At 37.4% G+C, this 21403-nt stretch overlaps 3 protein-coding genes across 6 annotated transcripts; 2 read left to right on the top strand and 1 right to left on the bottom strand.

Annotated features, from left to right (window-relative positions):
- The first annotated feature begins 1910 nt into the window (after positions 1–1910).
- On the top strand, positions 1911–7678 carry ankra2 (ankyrin repeat, family A (RFXANK-like), 2). 2 transcript variants are annotated; one of them, XM_073839684.1, is made up of 9 exons: positions 1911–2052; positions 2654–3026; positions 3128–3286; positions 3388–3453; positions 4143–4240; positions 5556–5681; positions 6204–6270; positions 6374–6454; positions 7095–7678. In XM_073839684.1, the coding sequence occupies exons 2-9, from the start codon at positions 2774–2776 to the stop codon at positions 7148–7150; spliced, it is 906 nt and encodes a 301-aa protein (XP_073695785.1). In that variant the 5' UTR covers positions 1911–2052; positions 2654–2773; the 3' UTR covers positions 7151–7678. The 2 variants fall into 2 exon arrangements, with proteins under 2 accessions (XP_073695785.1, XP_073695786.1); XM_073839685.1 differs by having other exon boundaries at positions 2014–2052; positions 2724–3026.
- Positions 7679–7881: 203 nt separating this feature from the next.
- Positions 7882–18904, bottom strand: btf3 (basic transcription factor 3). Of its 3 annotated transcripts, none has more exons than XM_073839688.1 (6): positions 18886–18904; positions 13411–13479; positions 13185–13298; positions 12879–13080; positions 9264–9320; positions 7882–8268 (listed from the first exon to the last, which is right to left on the bottom strand). In XM_073839688.1, exons 2-6 carry the CDS (start codon positions 13477–13479, stop codon positions 8222–8224), a joined length of 489 nt encoding a protein of 162 aa, XP_073695789.1. In that variant the 5' UTR covers positions 18886–18904; the 3' UTR covers positions 7882–8221. The 3 variants fall into 3 exon arrangements, with proteins under 3 accessions (XP_073695789.1, XP_073695787.1, XP_073695788.1); XM_073839686.1 differs by lacking the exon at positions 18886–18904 and adding an exon at positions 14262–14339; XM_073839687.1 differs by lacking the exon at positions 18886–18904 and adding an exon at positions 14199–14314.
- A 119-nt stretch (positions 18905–19023) lies between these two features.
- On the top strand, positions 19024–20956 carry foxd1 (forkhead box D1). The gene has a single exon (XM_073839683.1). It carries the CDS (start codon positions 19402–19404, stop codon positions 20437–20439), a length of 1038 nt encoding a protein of 345 aa, XP_073695784.1. The 5' UTR covers positions 19024–19401; the 3' UTR covers positions 20440–20956.
- The last annotated feature ends 447 nt before the right edge of the window (positions 20957–21403 follow it).

The raw sequence follows: 21403 nt of genomic DNA, 5'->3' as shown, positions 1-21403 counted from the left end.
TAGTTGGGACACCAACCCATAAAATACAGCTGTACCCATTCTTATGGAAAAAAGGTGGATAGGTCACATTGGAAACTTTGAATCCACTCTTATGATTTATTTATGCTTCTTTTTAAATTATTTTAACATTTAAAAGTATTGTTTTACTTTTGTCCATAACCCAGACTTTCATTATGAAAATACTAGAGTATTACAAGCTTACAATTAGCCTACTATTTGATTTTTGAAGCGTCAAATACATTTTGAAGTTGAAATATTTAAATATTTATTGTAACATTTATAGGCATTTATATAGCGTCGATAGTTGAAGACATAGCAGTGACAATCACATTTTACCATTGGTACATATGTAATTACAATGTTGTTTTTTTTGTTTTTTTATTGATGCTTGAACAAATAATACAAAAAGAACAAAGCCAAGGGATCACATACAAATCCATAAAATAATGACCAATAATTTAAATTAAATATTAATGACAAACAAACATATACACATTAAAAGTAAATTGATACAAAGGGAAAAAAAACAGAATTTACATGAAATTACAATGATATTACAAAGAAATTGAAACAAACACATATAAGGAAAGCATCTACATACACAGGTTTTCTTTAAATAACTCAGTATAATAATTCAGGAATCTTGTTTTGTTTTGTTTTTTATCAGGTGAAGTGATTTTAGAAGTGATTTTATTTCAATTTTAAAAAGGGGATAAGAAGGGGAACTTTTTGAAATTTTTTGTTTGTGAATTAAAAACTTACCATATAAAATAAAAAAGTTTATAATATGTTCCAGGGGTTTATCTTTAGATGTAATTACAATGTACAGCATGCCTTTCCAAAACCAGAGCCATATAAAAAGAGAGTTGCGACACTCCCATAGGCTTCCATAGGAACTGAGGAATGCGGAAGTAAAGCGTGTCATGGAGCGGTCAATAGTTCCAAACAACCAATAGCTCCTTCATTGAAGCCCATTCATTTCAGCGCTTCTCAAGCACAGTCGCAAGTATATTGAAGAAATTACTGCATTTCTTTACATTTTAACGCATCAGTTGACCTCTCGAAAAACTGGCCAATAGTGGTGTTTTATGAAGCGTGTTATAGTTAATGTTTATCGTCAAAAAATAAACAGTTAAACTGTAAATGCAGCTGGATAACGTGAGAAACACCGTAATAGCGACCATAACCAGATACTAGTTGTCATATTTTTATGTTTTTAGTCTTTCTGCAATCTTTCTCTCACTGTAGGAGGTTGAATGAGTTTCAGTAAAGACTGCATTCAAGAAACACGATAAAAATGTATGCTGAATGCAATTCGTTGCCTTGTGTTTTTTTAAACATTATTTTCATCTTTTCTATTATGTTAAATGCCATTTTTGCTTGCATTTTATAATATTCACTTATGTTGTATATTTGAATATCATAAAAAAGAGCATGCAGATGTATTTAACCTTAAATATTACACTAACTGTAATATAAATACTATATTAGAAAATGTTATCTTTTAAATGGTCAGGATCATTATTGCACATATTAAGTACAAAAAAACCTCCTCAAAATATTTACTAAATAGAACTTAACTATATATATTACAGTTATTTAATTGAATAAAAGTTACACTTAAGGTGTTTGGTCACATTTGACTGCCAAAGAGTATGAGAACATATTATGTCTCTTTATCACTCCCCAGAATAAAATGCGATTGTAAAGCGTATTCAGAGAAGTTATCAATACACAATCAATGCACATTATGTGTTAATAATTACTCGAAATTGCTGCAAATATAGTAAAACTGCTGTCTATCCTATTTAACTCCATTCAAACACATTGACAGCGCGGAGCTGTTTGGAACTATTGAGAGCTCCATGAACCACGTGACCGTGCGGCGGCGAGATCAAAGCGTGTCGCAACTCTCTTTTTATATGGCTCTGTCCAAAACCAACCAACCGTGAACACGCTTGACTCCTCCTTGTCTGCTTTCGAAAAAACTTTATTTACACGCAACCTCAAGAACAACCCGTCATTTCAAAACAAACGATATTAATAAACTCGGTAAGTATATATGATTTCATTATTTAAAACAGTCGACGGTTTACATTTGCGGTAAAACGTTCAATAATATGTGTTCAACAATCATTTTCAATGCTGAAATGAAACAGTAGGCTCAGCCCGTTAACCCTGCGTTAGAAATCATGCTGCAATATGAGCTAACCCGGTGACTCTCGTATTCCGACTGTTTTTTAACTGAGGAAATGCACATTCTGGATTAAAGAAGCATTTATACAGTAGAGTTTCACTTCCGTTTCATTGATAAATAATGTTACAGTGTAACCTATAACGGTTTATAATGGTTAGCTGCCTGGCTAACCTTGTTTTGGTCACACTGAAATAAAGCGCGTTCATGTGAGATTATATTTGTTTTCCAGGATTAAAGGGCTTTTTAAACGTGCATGGTTTAGTTTTCAGCATGAAATCTGTTATAATACTATAATAATAGTCATGGAGTCGTCAACTATGGGTTTATAGCATTGCTGTTAGTGATGGTTGTGAGGTTATAGAATCTGAGGCCAACTCATGTTTATATGAGCTATAGTGTGTTAATCAGATTTTTCCCATATTTCAGCTAATGCAAATTTCTTTCTAAATATCCCAGGGACTAAAGCTTCATTCTGCATGAAAGCTAAACATCATCCACTTTCTACAAAGGTTTGATTCAATTTCAGGAAAAGACTGTAGTGGCTTCTATTGGAATATCACAGATCCTGAGCGGCCAATGGCATCAGAGGAGATGGAAGGTTTGTGCCCATTACCAGAGGTGACGGGCATCAAGGTGGAGCCGTCAGTCGGCATTGGCTCAGCAGAGGATACTAACTCACAGAATGCCATGGGCATTAAGTTTATATTACCGAATCGCTTTGACATGAATGTGTGTTCACGCTTTGTCAAGTCACTAAACGAAGAAGATAGTAAAAATATCCAGGACCAGGTGAACTCTGATCTGGAGGTGGCCTCTGTGCTATTTAAAGGTAAAAAAGATGAATGGAGCAAAATGACCTTTTCTCAGTGAATATATTTGTCATAGAAGTCTTTAAAATATCCTCTTTTGATTTTCTTACTTTCTCTACAGCGGAATGTAATATTCAGACATCTCCCTCACCTGGTATCCAAGTTAGGCATGTGTACACGCCATCAACCACCAAACACTTCTCTCCGATAAAGCAGTCCACCACGCTCACCAACAAACACCGTGGAAATGAGGTCTCATCCACACCGTTGCTCGTTCACTGTAAGTTTTTGGCTTTCATTTTACGAGACTGCACTTTAATATTTGTCAGCCTACTTTTTAAAACTATAATCATGACCATAACCATTTTTTCTCTTTTCTAGCACTGTCTATACATCAGTTGGCAGCACAAGGAGAAATGGTGTTCTTAGCCAGTCGAATAGAACAAGGCTAGTTTGTTTGTATAATTCATGTGAAGCATTTTTACATACACGTACAAGTTACATACAAGTTTGGTGTTGTAAATGTTTTTAACGTTTCTTATGCTCGCCAATGCTGCAGTTATTTGATCCAAAATACAATAAACAGTAATACTGCAAAATATTATTACAATTTAAAATGTTTTCTAATTTAATATATTTTAAAAGTAATGATAGAAAAGCTGAATTTTCAGCAGCCATTACCTGTTCTCAGTGTCAAATGATCCTTCAGAAAATCATTTTAATATGCTGATTAGGTGCTCAAGAAACATGTTGCTTTAATATCAATGTTGAAAACAGTTCTAAATATTTTGATGGAAACCATGATCAGGATTAGTTGATGAAGAAGAACATTTATGTAAAACAGAAATCTATTTGTAGCATTTCAATCAACCTTATGATTCCTAAATAAATTAAAGTATTCATTCATTTCAAAAACAAAACAAAAACATTTGATTGACCCTAGACTTCTAAACAGTAGTGTCATTTTCTTTAAAAATGTCTTAAAATCAAAACAATACCCATTTTTGTCTTAGGACAACTTTGATGAACTTGTTTGATCCACTTCAAATGTTGACTACTATGTATATCTAAGTTGATGTCTAAATTTGTGATAAATGAGGAGTTGACCCTTACCTTTCTGTTTTGCTTTGAATTAGAGTCTGTAATAAACCTACAGGATGAGGAGGGATTCACTCCGCTAATGTGGGCAGCAGCTCATGGACAGATCGCTGTGGTGGAGTTCTTGTTACAGAGTGTGAGTGCATCATACACACTCAATACATCATTTCTTCAGTGTTTTCTGTTTAACTGTACTCCAAATATACCTGCACAAATCTATCAGTTAGCATTCCTTTTCTTGTCAGTGGGACGAATGCTCAGTTGCTGCCATCTTTGTTTCATGAGCTCACTGTGATTTTTTAAAGGGGTCATGAACTGAGAAACCAAAATTACCTTGATATTTTGACATATAAGAGGTCATTGGATTATAAAAACAAACTAAGGTTTCCGAGCTTAAAACTTTCTTGTTAGTCTAAAAACAGCTTATTGAAGTCAGTCTGCCAAAACGACAGGTTGTGGAATGTGCCACTTTATGAGGTAATAGTGTGACTGCACACCATCTCCGCAGAAGAGGATCAACACCTGCTTCTACATCACTGCCTGTTTAGCCCCATCCACCGATTTGCATATGTAGTGTAAATAACAAGAGGTGAACACAAGTCTATGCAGAAACCAAGCGATAAAGATGACTCCGAATACAAGAAGACTCTGTGCAGTGCCAAGTTGTGATAAAACAGTCTTTGTATTGCCTTCCCTGAGATCCCAATGTTAGGGAAGAGTGGATGAACTTTATTTTTATTGAAGTTCCAGACTGCATCAGTAAGAACTTCGTCCTCTGTTCACTTCATTTTACAGCGGATTCATTTACAAATAAGGCAAAAAGTGGGATTTTCAGAAAGATAGAAATTAAAAGCCATTACTGTGCCGAATATATTGAATTCAACAGTAATGTTGCACAACACAAGTGCAAGTAACTGTTTTATTATGTGGTCGCTATTGCTTTGTTATTACAGAATGTTTGAAATGTACTGAGTATTTGTGTTTTTGACCTAAATCACAGCAGTGTCCATCTATATGGGGCAGCTGTGGCCTAATGGTTAGGGAGTCGGTCTTGTAACCCAAAGGTTGCAGGTTCGAGTCTCATGTCCGGCAGGGATTGTAGGTGGGGGGAGTGAATGTACAGCACTCTCTCCACCCTCAATATTACGACTGAGGTGAGTCCCTTGAGCAAGGCACCGATCCCCCAACTGCTCCCTTGGCCTCACTTCACCTCCTTTCCTTTCCTATTAGGAATGTAGGCTGTCAAACAGGACAGAAAATAGCCTATTACTTTCTAAATTATGAGGTTTTTGGTAAAAAAAAACAAAAACCTCAGAAACAGTACAAAACAATAAAAAAGGCAATTCATGACCCCTTTAAATTTTGAAATTTTAGCCAAAAAAATTACCTGACGCACAAAGCAGAAACTTTTATAGCTGAATCTCCAAATACTCACAGCTCTTTGCTTTCAGGGTGCAGATCCACATCTCTTGGCCAAGGGAAGAGAGAGTGCACTGTCACTGGCCTGCAGTAAAGGGTACACAGATATTGTTAGAATGCTTATCGACTGTGGAGTTGACGTCAATGAGTATGACTGGGTAAGCAGTCACATTGTTGATTCCTGAAGGCATCTAAAACTATGACCTATGAATGGCAATCTTGTGTCTGTGACTATCCACCTTATTCTTCAACGCAGAAGCCAATGGGCGAGACTTAAGGTTCATTAGCTGCTATAGGGAAATAACAAGAAGAATAACGTGCAGTAAACATAATACATTAAAACAATATGGTAAGACATAACAATCAAGCAGCAAAATGCTGTTTTGTACAGCTAAAAATATCTGGACATGGATGAGACCAGAAGCCAGGCTCATAAAATGTACAAATGGCCGTGCAGTCTTATGGGAAAAATAAGGTGGATAGTAACCTTTGCCAGAATATGCTGGTAGTTTTATAGCAACGCTAATGGATGTGATAGGTTTGAGTAGGAGTCTGTTTATTTCCTAGTATTGTTATATGGTGTGAATATACTTCTCACTCTGAGGTTGAGTAGCCAGATTCAATGTTTGTTTAAGCAAAAAAACTGATTTGCAATTAAGGCAGTGCTTTTATGTTTCCAGAATGGTGGAGCTCCAGTACTCTATGCAGTGCATGGTAATCATGTTCGCTGTGTGGAAATCCTCTTAGGTAAAAGCTTACTTTGAATTAGTTTCATTTCACTGCATTCCAGCTTTTAGGTATTCTTTATAGGTTTGGTTAACTGTTAATATTACTTCTGATCACTGGACAGAGAGTGGAGCTGACCCAACTATGGAGTCTGACTCTGGGTTCAATGCTATGGACATGGCTGTGGCAATGGGACACCGAAATGGTAACTATAACATGATTATCTAAATTGTTAAAGGGGTCATGAACTGAAAAAAAAAAATTCCTTGATCGTCTGACATATATTATTGTACTATAAAAACATCCTATAAGTTTCACAACTCAAAACCTTCTTGTTAGTCTAAAAACAGCTTATTTTGAAGCCAATCTGCCCAAACAACAGGTTGTGGAATATGCCACTTTATGACATAATAGTTTGTCTAAACACCTGCTTGGACATCACTGCTTGTTTAGCCTCACCCACCGACTCGCGCACGCAGTAGGTAAATAATATCGAGAGGCAAATGCAGGTCTATGCAAAAACCAAACGATAAAGATGGCTACAAAGACAACAGGACACTGGGCAGTGCCAAATTGTGAAAAAACAGTCATTCATTTTTACCCCAGATTAGTCAATAAACAATGCACAATTCGACACAGGATTTTCAAAGATTGAAACTAAAAGATAATGCTGTGCCACACAAGTGTAACTATTTTTATTATGTTATCACTATTGCTTTGTCTGTATTTACTCAAACTTGGCTTTCTTAAGACATGACAAGTTGAAATAATTCATATTAAGACTATTATACCTGTTTTGTGTTGGTCTTACCGTCATTGTAATTCTTCATATTGTTGTTTCCCAGTTCAACAGGTCCTAGAGGCTCATCTTCTGAAGCTTCTGCAAGGAATCAAAGAATAACCGTAGCAACTAAGCAGAAATAGAGTGAATATTTGAGTGTTACGTATGATGAAGTGGACAATGTTATTTTACGTTAGCAGAACACACTTTATATGAAGTTAGTCATTTTCTAAATTCACCGTTGAAGATGCGAATGCGCAGATCAACAAACACATGGCAAATAATGACATCAGAACCTCAGTGTTTTGAATCTACTGACATATGTGGTTTTTATTTAATGTGTTGTGTGTTTTAGGTCACTGATCTTTACCTAGTTGCAATGTGTACTTGAAAAGATATTTATGTTGCCGTTTCATGCAAAAATTAAGTTTCATATTAAACTTGACTGGTATTATGAATAGTTCATAAAACTAAGTAAATCCAAGTCTGGGCACTTTACAATCAATCAAGTGGAAAAGGACATGGTGAAAACATGTTCAACTGTCACATCTATTACTGTTGCACCAGCAGGTTTTAAGACTTTGGGTTTCCCTCTTTTAATGTATGGTTTGTGCTACAACACTGTAAATAAACCTAATTTATACTAAAGGATGTGTCTGATTCATGTCTGAAAAACAACTTTTAAAAAGTGCCTTATAAAGTAGAAATCCACTGGATTTCTAACACGAGAGTTTCAGCTTTTATGCACTAATCCCTTAGGAAATATCTTAATTGTGGTTGAAAATTATTTGTTTCAAGTTAACGGCATAGACTGACCTCATCCCCAATTACAACAAAAAGACAAAACAGTATTTAATAAGCCTTTTGTCAATAGCAAATGTTTATTTCCAGATGTTGATTCAGACAGGCTCCAAATGAGTGAGCCTCAGTAACAGGGAAGGTGGAGGCAAAGATGCCTCTTGGACCGCACAAGCAAACACACACACTCTCATAAAACTGTGCATGAACTTGTGTGGTACAATCAATCTCACACTCTCAGCTTGGACACATGAGGGTCACAGCAGTGCACAAAAAAAGATATAGGAGATTCAGGGATGCAATATATTTATAAAAGAAATGAGGAAAAAAAAAAAAAGTCCCACAAGTCTCCGCTGAGACCAGAGATTTCAAACGTCTTTCCTTCCCATTGCGTTAATTTGCCTCATTCTTTGAAGCCTCATCGAAATTCTCCACAAGATCTGCAAGGAGAGAAAACAAGGATTTAGTAAAACAATACCAGGTCTACATGTAGTCAATGACAATTCAAAGAGGTCAAAGATCGAACACGTGGGAAACATGATTTATGAAGAAACACTGGACATCTAATAAATGTGAGAGTGACTAACTAAATCTCATCTTTATGAAACAATCTGTGAATGTTTATAGAAACATGATCTGGAAAGGCAATTTCTGTTCTTCTCTCTCACTTGTGTGCCCACGTGTGTAAGTAATTTCCATAGTGAACATAAACGAGCACTGGGGGACTGAAAAGTCCACAGCTGTAAAAATGAAACCGCAGAGGATCAAAAGCAGGTTGCCTTTTAGGAGATGAAATCTGATAAATGGAACATCAACTTTTCTGCCTCAGGGCATCAGAATGGAAATCACTAACAGAAGGCTGGACTTTGTTTTCAGAGGGGACAGAAAAGGTTGAATCTCAGTAATAGGCACAAAGGCACAAGCTGTTAACCCTTTGTCATTGGACGGGTGAGCTAATTTTGCAGTGTCGGAGATGTAATCATACTGTACATGTGCAAGACTTGGGTTACTAACTGGAGTTTGCTCAGGGAGGAGAACTGGGGAATTGTAATGGCAACCGTATGTGTTCGACCCCCTCTCTTTAAAAAGAAAAGCAAACTGAGCTTTCAGTGCTCATAAACAATAGAGGAGATTTTAAACACTTGTATATGATGACAATGTAAGAGCCAAGACAACCTGCTGAAACCTTCCTTTTTTGGACATTTCTACACCGCAAGCTGAGACGCTGCCCTAACGTAAGCAAGCGTGCTTTGCTTACATTACCACACGCACAGAAAGCCATATGGTAATAATTGGAGCTCCAGCTAGGAGGCATATAAAATACACAAGAAATAATAGAAAATGTAAACAAATAATCTTATGGTAAATGTTGCGAGATAAGAGCTGATTGTTTAAAAAAAAAAAATTAAAATAAATAAAAAATGATGATACTGACCTGGAACTTCGTCATCATCTTCCTCTCCACCAGCTACCGGTGCCTTTCCATCACCAGCTGAAAGAAATTGGAGAAAATATTAAAATAATACACAAACATTCACCATTTTAACAATACACCGTTAGCTGCCAAAGTAAGACTTCAAAATATAATTTCCATAACGACAGAGTTAAACATGCATATGTTGTAGGATCCATCAGCTCAGATTAATCATAAGCCCTAAAAAGCAAGAAACATCACTCCTAATAACTAATAGGATTAAAAGCCTTCAGAAACAGGTCAGCCAAAAGCGAAAAATGACGACGTAACAACATTATCAATATTGTGGTAGCAAAACTGTCTCGATATTATCATGGTCCCATGACGATATGAAACGATACAGGTGTTCCTGACAAAAAGGGGAAAAAAATAAATACATTTTAAATATTCTAACATAAGGTCTTTAAAGTTGTGTTTTGGGCCATTATGCTTTGACAGTATCTGTCAAACAAACTAAAACCGATAGCACAATATGGCTTAATCCCTTCATCAAGTCTGTTTTCGCTGTGTGTTTCAAAGCAAAGCATGTACTTTGTTCAGGTGACCAGCTTGTGATTTGGTGTTTTCACCAAACAGAACAGTAGCTGTGTTTTCAGAACAGCTACATTCACAGTGAATGCAGTGAACTCGTTTACTGCACATGCTGTGAGTTTAGCACATGTTTGGGAATGCAACGGCCACCAGTTATGCTTTATTTTCGTGGCAGATGATTACAGCATTTTACTAGATTAGAAGTGAGACATGTTTTATTAAACCTGTTTTCACTGAAGCTGGAGTTTTCCTTCAAAATAAAAGCTTAAAAGTACAGTGTGAATTGCTGACAGCTACTGGTTTAAATGGGTAATGTTACTGCATTCCAAATTCAAAATCTCTCCTTCAAATGTAGAAATTAGGAAAGTAGTATTGTAATTTACTGCTGTAGTGTAAAGCAAAAATACACCTATGAAATATTAATTTATTTTACAGTGCAATTGTTTTACAATAATCGGCTATTACTGTCATATGAAAAATTATAATATAAAATTATTATATTCTAATTTGTTTAGCTTCCTGAAACACCAGTGTAAACGTAATTTGGACAGAGAGTATATCAAAACTAAAAAATGGATTGAGTCCCTTTTAAAGTTCAATTCACTCACTTTTTTCTTTTTTTCGTAGTTTAGAACATGGCTCAGCGCTCTTAATTTTGAACTCTAAGTGCATTAGATAGAATGATTTAACTTTAAAAATGTACAAAATTGTAACTGAACTTGGGACGCAAAAGGTATCGATGGCGACATTACACCATTTCATTAATTTTTGTTAATGTTACATAATAAAAACAGTCGCTTGTTTGTTGAGGTTAGTTCACAGTGCATTAAATGTTAAAGGAGACATTCATTTCTAGAACAAATTTACAGATAACAAACTCACCCCTCTTGTCATTCAAAATGTTCATGTCTTTCTTTCCTCAGTCATAAAGAAATTATGTTTTTTGAGGAAAACATTTAGTGGACTTCTATGGTGCCCCGAGTTTGAACTTACAAAATGCAGTTTCAATGCAGCTTCAAATGATCTCAAATGCGGTTGTAAACGATCCCAGCCGAGGAAGAAGAGTCTTATCTAGCGAAATGATGTTTTTTTTTTTATTACAATTTACATACTTTTTAAACCTTAAATGCTCATCTTGTCTTGCTCAGAACTGTTTTCTTCCCCAGTATGTCGAAAAACTCCCATCTCATTTTCTCCCTCAATTTCAAAACCGCCCTACATAGCTGTTTTACCTTTTTTGTTAAGGGTGTTTGATCATCTTTGCATGTTCACTTTGCAAACACTGGGTATGCATTTCTGCAGCACTTTGAAATAATTTTTGAAGTTGAGAGAGAAAATAAGACAGTTTTTCGACATATCCTAACTGCCTTGAACCGGAAAAAACTGTTCAGGCAGAGCATGACAAGACGAGCATTTGAGGTTAAAAAGTAGTGATGCTCCGATTGATCGGCCGATATTGGCTTAAAATAGCTTGATCGGCAAACCCCAAAAGCGCCGAGCAAAAAAGCCGATCACTTGAGGTAAATTGTTTAGGGCCATTTTATCGCATCGTAATTCTAATGAACGCATACAGATGTTACTGAGGTGAATGTTTATGTTTCCTATATACAGACGGATTCTGATATATCGTATTTAATTCAGCCTAAACCACATTTTACTACCTTTATCCTAATGACTGTGCAATGCTGGATAATAGAACCCTTACATCTTAAAAAGCAGCTACAAATAACAAGCAAAGAACATTTCCAGTATCAAAGAACTTCACTAACTAGTGTAGCCAGGTCTAGTGCGAGGTGCACTTTAAAAAAAAACACTCCCATTATAATCAGTTTATCTATTTACACTGTATGGTGAATACATCTCTAGCCCATGCGGCGCGTTAAGGCGATGTGGCCACTCTATGCGTGTGTTTATACCAAGGCAAGTTTCTGAAGCATCCTAGAACCGACTCTCTGCACTGCATCGCTAAAGTTAGGCGCCTTTTTGACGGATAATAATAATAATCGTCTTACTATCGTCAAAGGCATCAGCAACTGGCGATATCTCTAACTATCGTCGGTACACGATACTATCGTCTATAACCTTAACTTGGTGGTTCTTCAAGATCTTGACTGTAGCCTATATCTACAGTTTATCAATATAGTTAATTTAGAGTTGGTTTCATTTCTACAAATGGTGCAAACTCTGCTAGATTGTAGATAAAAGATTCCCATTCCCCTGCCATTCTGTGATCGGCAGATCACCAAGATCTGCCCCAAAAATGCTGATCGGAGCATCTCTATTAAAAAGTATATACATTTTTCGACCCTTCTTCTTTGGCTGGGATCATTTACAAATTGCATTTAAGATCGTTGGACCCCGCATTTAAACTTCTTTTTGGAAGTTCAAACTCGGGGCACCATAAAAGTTCACTATATGGAGAAAAATCATGAACAACTAAAGACAGACATGAACATCTTGGATGAAAAGTAGGTACATTATCTGTAAATTTTTGTTTTCGAAGTGAACTTCTCTTTTAACAAACAACTTCTGATTTTAATAATGCATTAATAAAATGAAGCTAACATTAACTAAGATTAATACATGCTCTAGAAGTATTGTTTAATCTTAGTCCACGTTAACTAATAAACCTTATTGTAAAGTGTTACCGACAATTTAATTTAATTTACCCATGCCACACATTAAAAAAAAAAAAAAGTGCATGTGGTTTGCCTACATGTGAACGTGAATGAAATACTAACTTATTTTAGGTCAAAGGGATTCAGCTAACCAAAAAAGAGATTTCCTGCTTTACACTCAATCCATGCTTAAAAAACCCACTAAAAATCTATTTTAAAGCATACTCTCTAGGAACAGACCAGCGGCAATGACACACCCCTCCCCCAAAATGTGCTTACACCTGTTAGCAGCATACACATGTGACTGTCACTTTGTGAGGTTAGATTGTTCACTAGCACAAAATGAGCAAAACAATTAAATGTGACACTGCCACTGGAAAAATTCTGTCCTCGTGCGATCTGACCCATTTTCGAGAACTGAACACACCTTGTTTGGGCAGGGCCTCTGCAAGTCTGCGCAGACTGGTCAGGCTGTCAGCGCCCAACTGGTTGAGGATAGAGGGCAGCATCTCTGTCAGCTGCTTGGTCTCAGCGTGGCCTGTGATGGTGAAGGTGTTGGCTGCCAGTGAGGCCTGCACTTTGGGATTGTTGAAGTGGATCACCGTGCCCTGGTTTGTGAACATGTTCACCTGCAAAGCAACAGCGTGATGATTGAAAGACCAAAGTGTACATGCAAAGAGATTTTAGACATTTGAAAATACATAGTGTATATTCAGCCAAAACTGAATCTTACCTCCTCAATGCCAGAGATGTTATTTACCCCCAATTTCTTCAGGGAGAACTGGAGCTTTTTATCATCGGCAGTGGCCGTTCTGTGGACCACCTTCTTCTTTCTGCGGGCGGTACCCTTCAAAACAAAATACCATTTGTGTGTCCTCAGGAAATACTCTTATTTTTTTTAATAGGCAGTTATGAAGTATATATACATTGAATGGGGTTTTTACATGACAAGCTCTTACCTTTCCGCCGATGCGGACTTGCGCCTGCAACTTGGCTAATTTCTCCTGGTTCATTATCGTTTCTTTCATCTGTAAGACACACAGAAGGATGTGAATGATATTGTTTGGTGTCGAGTAAAGTTAAAGTACAAATGAGTTTCAGGGGTGCGGTCTGAATGACACATTCAGCGGACAAACTTCTCTTTAGTCCATAAGAGAACTTCAACACACATGCACAGCCATTACTAAATCGCCCAGCTGACGCCCTTGTTCATTTTCAAACACACTAAAAAAGTGAGAAACGGCCTTCATTAGCGAAACAGTGGCTAATGATGGGAACTGGTTGTCAGGCCTGTTCAGCAAGAGCGACCACTTGACTAAAGTAGTTAAAGTCAGGTAGTTTTTACACCCGCAGCGTAACACTATCATGTGAAGCTCAAATGTTTTAAATACAAAACAACGCGACGGAATTTCTCTTTGAATAAGCAAATGCTCTCGGTCCAAACATAAAAACCGTTAAGTTAGCCAATTTACAAAACGCTGACGGAAAGTCTTAACATCGGTGAAAACGCTATAAGCATTCGGTTTATAAATGTAAATGTAAATGTAAAAACGTTAGATAAATGGACCGCGTGATGAGGCTCGTTGAGTTTGTTTGCAGTGAGTTAGCAGCAGTGCTAATCTCACGCGTTCTCAGGCCCGGGTCTCCCCCGGCAGGGCCGAGTCTCACCCGAGCCGATTCGGGCGTCTTTCCGCGAGTGATTCCTACAAAACAGCAGCCGCGTTTGGTAAATAAGGTACTTATTTACCTTTAGCCTCGGAACCAGGAGTGGTTGTGCAGGAAAGAGAGTGTTTTAGAGCTCCTCACTGACCTGCACGCTAGCAGCAAACACACGCGGAGAGCAAGATGGAAGCGAGAGAGGATGACGGAAGTGACGACACGGCTGAAATGCGACGCAGTGGGCTGGATCCAAAAACCATTCCTGCCCGCCCTGTGCTAGTCTGGGCCAAGAATAGTGCTCAGCCAACGTAGCCGGTCTCTTTTGTGCGGTATTTGTGTAAGGTTCTAATGTACAAGTTTAACTTTTACAATATTTTTCAAAAATAATGTCTTTCAGATACTTTGTTGAAAAGTGAAAACTTGATAATGAAATCCTGGTTTCTGATGTGGTTTAATAATTTTGTTGTTATGATCAATATGCAATCTCGAATTAATAAACTTTTATACGCATTAATAACATCTGTTAGTAGTCTAGCCTATTTGATGATAGATTTATTGCTTTATGGAACATTAATTAAATCAATTAAAGTGTATTTATAGCTATGCAACAATATTTACACACTTGTTTCTTCATAGGACAATACCGATTAATGCTGACGGGCATTATTCTTGGTCCCATATAATATTTAAGTATTTTAGAATAAGAATTATCTTACTAATATAAATTATACAAGATTTTAAGAGATATGAACAACCAGGATTATTTTATAGTGATAAATACGTGGACTTTTAGAGGCAAATATGTGACCCTGCACCATAAAACCAGTCCAAAGTAGCACGGGTATATTTAGCAATGGCCAAAAATACATTGTATTGGTCAAAATTATCGATTTTTCTTTTATGCCAAAAAACATTAGGTTATTAAGGTAAGATCATGTTATATTAATGTTGTAAATTTCCTACCGAAATATATCCAAACTTAATTTTTTATTAGTAATATGTATTGCTAAGAACTTCATTTGGACAGCTTTAAAGGCGATTTTCTCATTTATTTATCTATTTATTTTTTATTTTTTATTTTTTTGCACCATCAGATTCCAGATTTTCAAATAGCTGTATCTCGGCCAAATATTGTCCTATCCTAACAAACCATACATCAATGGTTTATTTATTCAGCTTTCAGATGATGTATAAATCTCATTTTCCGAAAGTTGACCCTTATTCGTTGTTTTTGTCGTCCAGGGTCACATATGTGTGGAATATTGGAAAACGAAGTGCATTCTGTAGCAACAATAACAACCTCAGTTCATTTGCTATTGTTACATATTTTTGGTTAAATAAACAAATAAATAAATAAATGTATCATAAAGAGTTCACATTGCATTAAAATTATAAAGTCTGGAATTGGAGATGTCAGAACACCTTAGAGAATTATACGAGGTTTTTCCATGTGGATGCAAATCTATAAATAATTTGTGTCTGTAACTGTAGAAGTAACAAAACGCTCGGTATATTTCGAAGTAAATGATTTTTCCACTCGAAAGATTAAAATACGCAACCTAACAGAAAACGACTGTGAAAGCTGGTAGTCTATATTACTATGTCATATACTATTTAAAAACATTCCTCCTAGTTGGAGAGCTGCAGAATTTTCCAAGCACTTTCGAAACGCACACGTTGGTCTAACCCATTATACATTTAAACAGGTTTTACTTCGTGCATGTGAAATTAATTGTAGAGCACATGCGAATCCCTGCAGCTTTTGTACGGTTAAGACTATATCCATGGTACTTGTCACCCAGAGCCGTGGCAGGGAAGTGCTTTCATGGTACCCCGTGGCACGGAAAGCGCCTGCTCACCCCTCCGGGACTTTAGAAACACTTTAGATGTGGTTTAACCACACATACAAGCCCTGACCCGGCTCACTGCGCCCCGGTTTTCAAAACTCTATTTCATTCACTAGCACAAGCAGAATAATTAAGCCACAGCCAATAGGAACATCACTGCCAGTTATGGCGATGTCCTGATGTGGATTGCGCCTACAATCCAACACCCAACCGATAATAAAGTATCTATTTTTAAATACTGGTTATATTTAAAAAAAAAAAAAAAAAAAATTCCCAATTCAATGCATTAAAAAAATGTAATATTATAATGTCCTGATATGCTGAAACGTCACTTAGCTGCACACAACTCTTTCTGAACTACAGACTTTCTGACCTCGATCTTCACAATTTAATTTAGCTTTTTATTTTATTTTAATTGTGCCGAAATATGTAGAAAATATACATTTGCTGCATGCTGAACATTTATGTATCAGAGTTAAAATAGTCTCTGCTAACACATATCGTTTTGTTTTCACTAAATAGTTTAAGCAGCTTATGATTGCCTTTTGACTATAGGCTAACCCAGAAAAAAATATAAAGCCTATGGTAGGCCACGTTTTTCTATAATTAATCCTGCATTTCCATTTAGGATTTACGTTTGGCTATTTGAGTTAAAGCTATTGTAGCTATGAAATTATTCAGACACCAGATATAATTTTTGATATTTTTTTACTAGTGGGTGCAGGACACTAGTTAATTTATGTAAGTGAGGATAACACAAAACTTCTTCATACAGTTTACTACTAGTAAAACTATAAATATTTGGGATCAAAAATTTGATTTGACACTTTGAGGTGACCATGTTTTGTTATATACCTTTCTATTAAACTTATTTGACATTATCAAAATGAATTTGATACAGCTGACCTTTTGAGTTCTTGTCAATTTTGTAAACTATAGCGAATAAACTGTGATAATGTGAGGAATGTTGAAGGTGTCTGAATAAATTTTGGTTTAACTGTAGCTACAAGCATGTTTTTGGTACAACAACGTTAACCTACACAATATCAATCCCTAACATCAAGACATTTTATCAACAAGGCATTACTGCAAAAATACATAGCCTAGAAAAAAAATATCCACCAGCCATAGTAATTAAAGATTGATTAAATAATGTTTTGTTCGAGAAGCTTTGGTTATAAAAATGTTTTTAGTTTTAGTCAGATTATTGTCAAATGAACAACAATAAATTACATCAACCCAGACTTGCTTGCAATACAACTGAAATATTTGTAAAATAATAATCCGAAAGCAAAACAGTACAGCTAGAATTTACATGAGCATAAACAGATAAAAGTGGTGTCAGTATGATCTGCGCTGCCACGAGATGGCACTCTCACAGCCCTTAATAACTGCTGGATGAAGTAAATATACGTTAAATACACAAGCCTGACCACATGAGTTACCATAAAACGGCCATCAAACCGGACCAGATGTTTTTGCAATCATACAAAAATACCCCCTTATACCCACTGCACCCTCCAGAACCAACATAGAACTGTAATAAAAAGGAAAAGATAATTCATTTTGAGAAGTTCGAGAAGACCTTTATTTTATGTCGGGTGCACGAGTTTCTATGGGTCAGCGTTGTGTGTCTTTTGGACGAGTATGTTTTCATCACTCCTACCACAAGTTGTTTTAGTGTCCAACTTTATATGCAATTTGTCTCTGTTTTTGTTTTTCTTTTAATTGGCTGAGCAAGCTTTTTGACTGACTGTAGTTTTTTAGTTTATGCCCACAAAGTTATTAGTAAACTAAAGCTTGTGTTATTATTATTATTATTACAGTTTAATAATAATAATAATAATAATAATAATAATAATAATAATAATAATGCAGTGAATTATGACATAAGTAGCCTAAGTTTAATATATTTGATAATTGTTTATTCAAACGAACAGCACAAAACAATACGTCTTTTAAGTCTTTAATGCAGTGTTTGTAAGTGCTTTGTTAATCTCAACAATTAGGCTTCACACTTGATAGCCTTTCTATTTAATACTATTCAGCTATTGAGAGTAATAGCATTCGGCTTTAGGCTCACTTTGTAAAAACAAACGTGGGAAAGTAAACAAAAAGAAAAAGGACAGACACTCTCTCTAAAAGGGGGGAAACAAATGAAACAAACACTGCACAGCTGAATGTTTCTATACAATAAATAAATAAATAGGCTACATATAGCCTACATACAAAGGATTTTGATTACGCGTGTAACAATTGAATTTCAATCCTGTCTGCGTAATAATTATAATGAGACTTGAATACTATATTCTTCGTTGTGTATTTTCAAGCAGGATTGATCTTTTCATGAACCTTTTAATATTTTAATTTAATGCTTTAATTGTAGTAATGTATTGGTGCCTTTGTTTTAATTAAGGTCTGCTTGCACGTTGGATGACTTATAATTTTGAAGCCGCAATGTGTCAATTCAGCCAGGCTTTTTTCTTAATGTGCAAAATCATGACACGTCCAATATTTCAGTATACTCACAAATATGCTACTTATTTAACATTCTAAGAAAAAAGGAATGTTAATATTATGAATATGACAATGTTGGCCTCTCGGAATAGGGCAAGCGCACATGTGCCCTGCTTTTTCGCATTAAGCTAGAATGCTCTTTCGAGATCCGCTTGACTGATGCAAGTTAACAGCTGACTTTTTTCCATTACCAATGACTCGCGGATGATCTAGTGCACTCCCGTGTCACGCAAACTGCGATGCGTACTGAGGCAAACATGGAACCGAGTGAATGTTTTAAGGCATTTCTGAAATCATCAACAATTCTATTATGTCCACATTACACATCATGCACCTGAACAGACAATATAAAAAATATTTATCATGCGTTTCATATTAGGAGAAATATAACAATCAAAGGGAGGGTCCTACCGTAAGGACGCGCTTAATTCGCTGAGCTTCTTACATCTTCGAGTCAATAGGCATTTCGCCCAGGAGAGGAAAATTCCTACTGAACCGGTGGAATACGCGGCGGTGACCGCTAAAGATACAGATGAACCTCAGAGATGTTTAGATTATTTTTGAAAGCCTGAATTTTTTTATCTCTCCAATAGCAGCGGTGACGCTTTGTTGTCATGTGATCAGTGAGCTGGTATAAAGCCCCCGGAAAGGTCCGCCCTCTTTGGAATCCTGGTCTGGCCTTTAGGAGGGTCTCCCCAGATAGAATAAGCGTGTGGATGTTGGGGTTTGGGCGACCTCTTGATTCCGTGCCGACAGTAATCTATTAAAAGCCTATGGCACTGGTCACACACTGGCACGTCCTCCTCGCCTCTCCCGCATCTGCTCGGCGCGTCTTATGAGTTCTCTCGAATCGAGAGCGCAGGTAACACGCAGGCTCAGCACACCCAGCGCTTTAACGCCGTAGCCCATCAGGGACCCGAGAGAGCCATGACTTTGAGCTCCGAGATGTCGGATGCGTCTGTGCTCTCGGAGGAGACCGACATCGACGTGGTTGGAGAGGGGGATGATGGTGATGGCCACACGCGCTCCTACGTGGACGAGGTGGCTCAGATGCACGACGAGATCCTGCTCAGCGGTTCGCCGTCTTGTGTGGATGCCTCCGCCGCACGGGACCCCTACAAGCCAGCAAGTAAAAACACCCTGGTGAAGCCCCCATACTCCTACATCGCACTCATCACCATGGCAATCCTCCAGAGTCCCAAGAAGCGCCTGACCCTCAGCGAGATCTGTGACTTCATCAGTAACAGATTTCCGTACTACCGGGAAAAGTTCCCAGCTTGGCAGAACTCTATCCGGCACAACCTGTCCTTAAACGACTGCTTCGTCAAGATACCACGGGAGCCCGGGAACCCGGGTAAAGGCAACTACTGGACACTGGACCCAGAGTCCGCCGACATGTTTGATAACGGGAGCTTTCTACGCCGCCGGAAACGCTTTAAGCGCCAGCAGGCGCCTGAACTTCTCCGCGAGCACGGAGGCTTTCTCCCTGCGGCCGCTGCGTACGGTTACGGACCTTACGGTTGTGGATACGGTCTGCAGCTTCAGTCTTATCATGCGCATTCTGCGCTCCTCGCCTTTCAGCAGCAGCAGCAGCAGCCGCCGCCCACGTCCCGGCATCCTCACACCGGAACTCTCATCCCGGCGCCTTCCCTCATGCCAACCACTGCGGAGCTCGCCCGTTCCCGCTTCTATCCTCCTTTAAGCCCCGGGCTTTCTTCCCCCATACAGACTGCGGCTAAGTCCCCGGTTCACCGTTCACCCTTCTCCATAGACAGCATTATCGGGAGCTCTTTAAGCCCTACGCACTCGCATTGTGCCTCACGGACTTCCCCGGTGGTCCCGGTGCTTCCGCCGACCCTCGCGTCTCAGCACTCCCCAACCCCACTACCGGGAGTCTTGCACGGACCGACGTCTTTACACGAAACCTACGCAAACCGGATTGTTAGTGGCACTAGCGGCTGTTAATTTTTTTAACTAAACGTCACATTTTAAAGCGATACACTCCTGTGTTTAAGGTAGGATTATTTTTGTATTGTTTTGTTTCACGCAGCTGAATGGTGGACATTAACACGTTCGTGCCTATATTCAAGCTGTGAAATATAAAATATATATTTATGTTAACATTTTAGTTGAATCTAATTTCCGCCCCCACGAACTTATCGTTGTCGGTGTGATTGTGGTAATCACTGCATAGGGCGTCTCAGGACAACATTTTTTAACAGGCTATAAAATAAATTGTCAAATGTCTACAATGATATATTTTGTGTGAACACACAGATGTTTTCTAGTTTGGCGAACTGATTTTATTATTTGTACTTTGTAATGAAAGTTCACAAGAGTGAAAATCGAGCATTTTTTATACAACGTGTACTTCTCAGTAGCTTAATAAACAATGTACATTCTTTGATATTGTATACTCGGAGTGTGATATTTTTTACACGGTCTGTTTTTCATTAATAATAAATATTGTTTTGCAAAATAAGATGGAGTGGAAATTACCTCATTGATAGTCTCAATAGCTTTAAATGCTAATACGATAATATACTCTTATACATCCTGCCTCTGAAACCAGGTGTTCACTTTGCCTTGATCCTCTTGCATCCTGAAAATAAATGCAAGCACAGAATTAAAATTCACAAATGTAGCTACTGCAACTGTTCGGGAGCAATTTGATAAGGCAAATATTAAAAAACAACAAACAACAAGACAGTCAACGAGGACAAAATTAACAGTCTAATAAAAATTATACTTAGAGTAGGCTATTTTAATAATAAATAAAATCATTATTTTATTTTACTAATAAAGAATAGGTTGTGCAGTTCAGTTCGCGGGTCAGTGATTGCAGTTTTTGCTGTTGCAGAATTTGATGGCGTCATGCATTGCTTGAGGAAAAAATTGACTGTGTGAGACACACACACACACACACACA

The sequence above is a fragment of the Garra rufa genome, chromosome 5 (genome assembly GCF_049309525.1).
Source record: "Garra rufa chromosome 5, GarRuf1.0, whole genome shotgun sequence".
NCBI classification, from domain to species: domain Eukaryota; kingdom Metazoa; phylum Chordata; class Actinopteri; order Cypriniformes; family Cyprinidae; genus Garra; species Garra rufa.
The sequence above is the reverse complement of the archived record's forward strand: the minus strand, read 5'-3'. Positions and strand labels throughout refer to the sequence as shown.

Bases quoted from the DNA above. Each gene is read 5' to 3' on its own strand.
- ankra2 (XM_073839684.1), top strand. From the start codon at position 2,774: ATGGCATCAGAGGAGATGGAAGGTTTGTGCCCATTACCAGAGGTGACG. The intron at 3,027-3,127 runs GTAAAAAAGATG...CTTTCTCTACAG, and splicing joins GGCCTCTGTGCTATTTAAAG to CGGAATGTAATATTCAGACA. The intron at 5,682-6,203 runs GTAAGCAGTCAC...TTATGTTTCCAG, and splicing joins ACGTCAATGAGTATGACTGG to AATGGTGGAGCTCCAGTACT.
- btf3 (XM_073839688.1), bottom strand. From the start codon at position 13,479: ATGAAAGAAACGATAATGAACCAGGAGAAATTAGCCAAGTTGCAGGCG. The intron at 13,299-13,410 runs GTAAGAGCTTGT...TTTGTTTTGAAG, and splicing joins AAGTCCGCATCGGCGGAAAG to GGTACCGCCCGCAGAAAGAA. The intron at 13,081-13,184 runs GTAAGATTCAGT...GTTGCTTTGCAG, and splicing joins ACATCTCTGGCATTGAGGAG to GTGAACATGTTCACAAACCA.
- foxd1 (XM_073839683.1), top strand. From the start codon at position 19,402: ATGACTTTGAGCTCCGAGATGTCGGATGCGTCTGTGCTCTCGGAGGAG.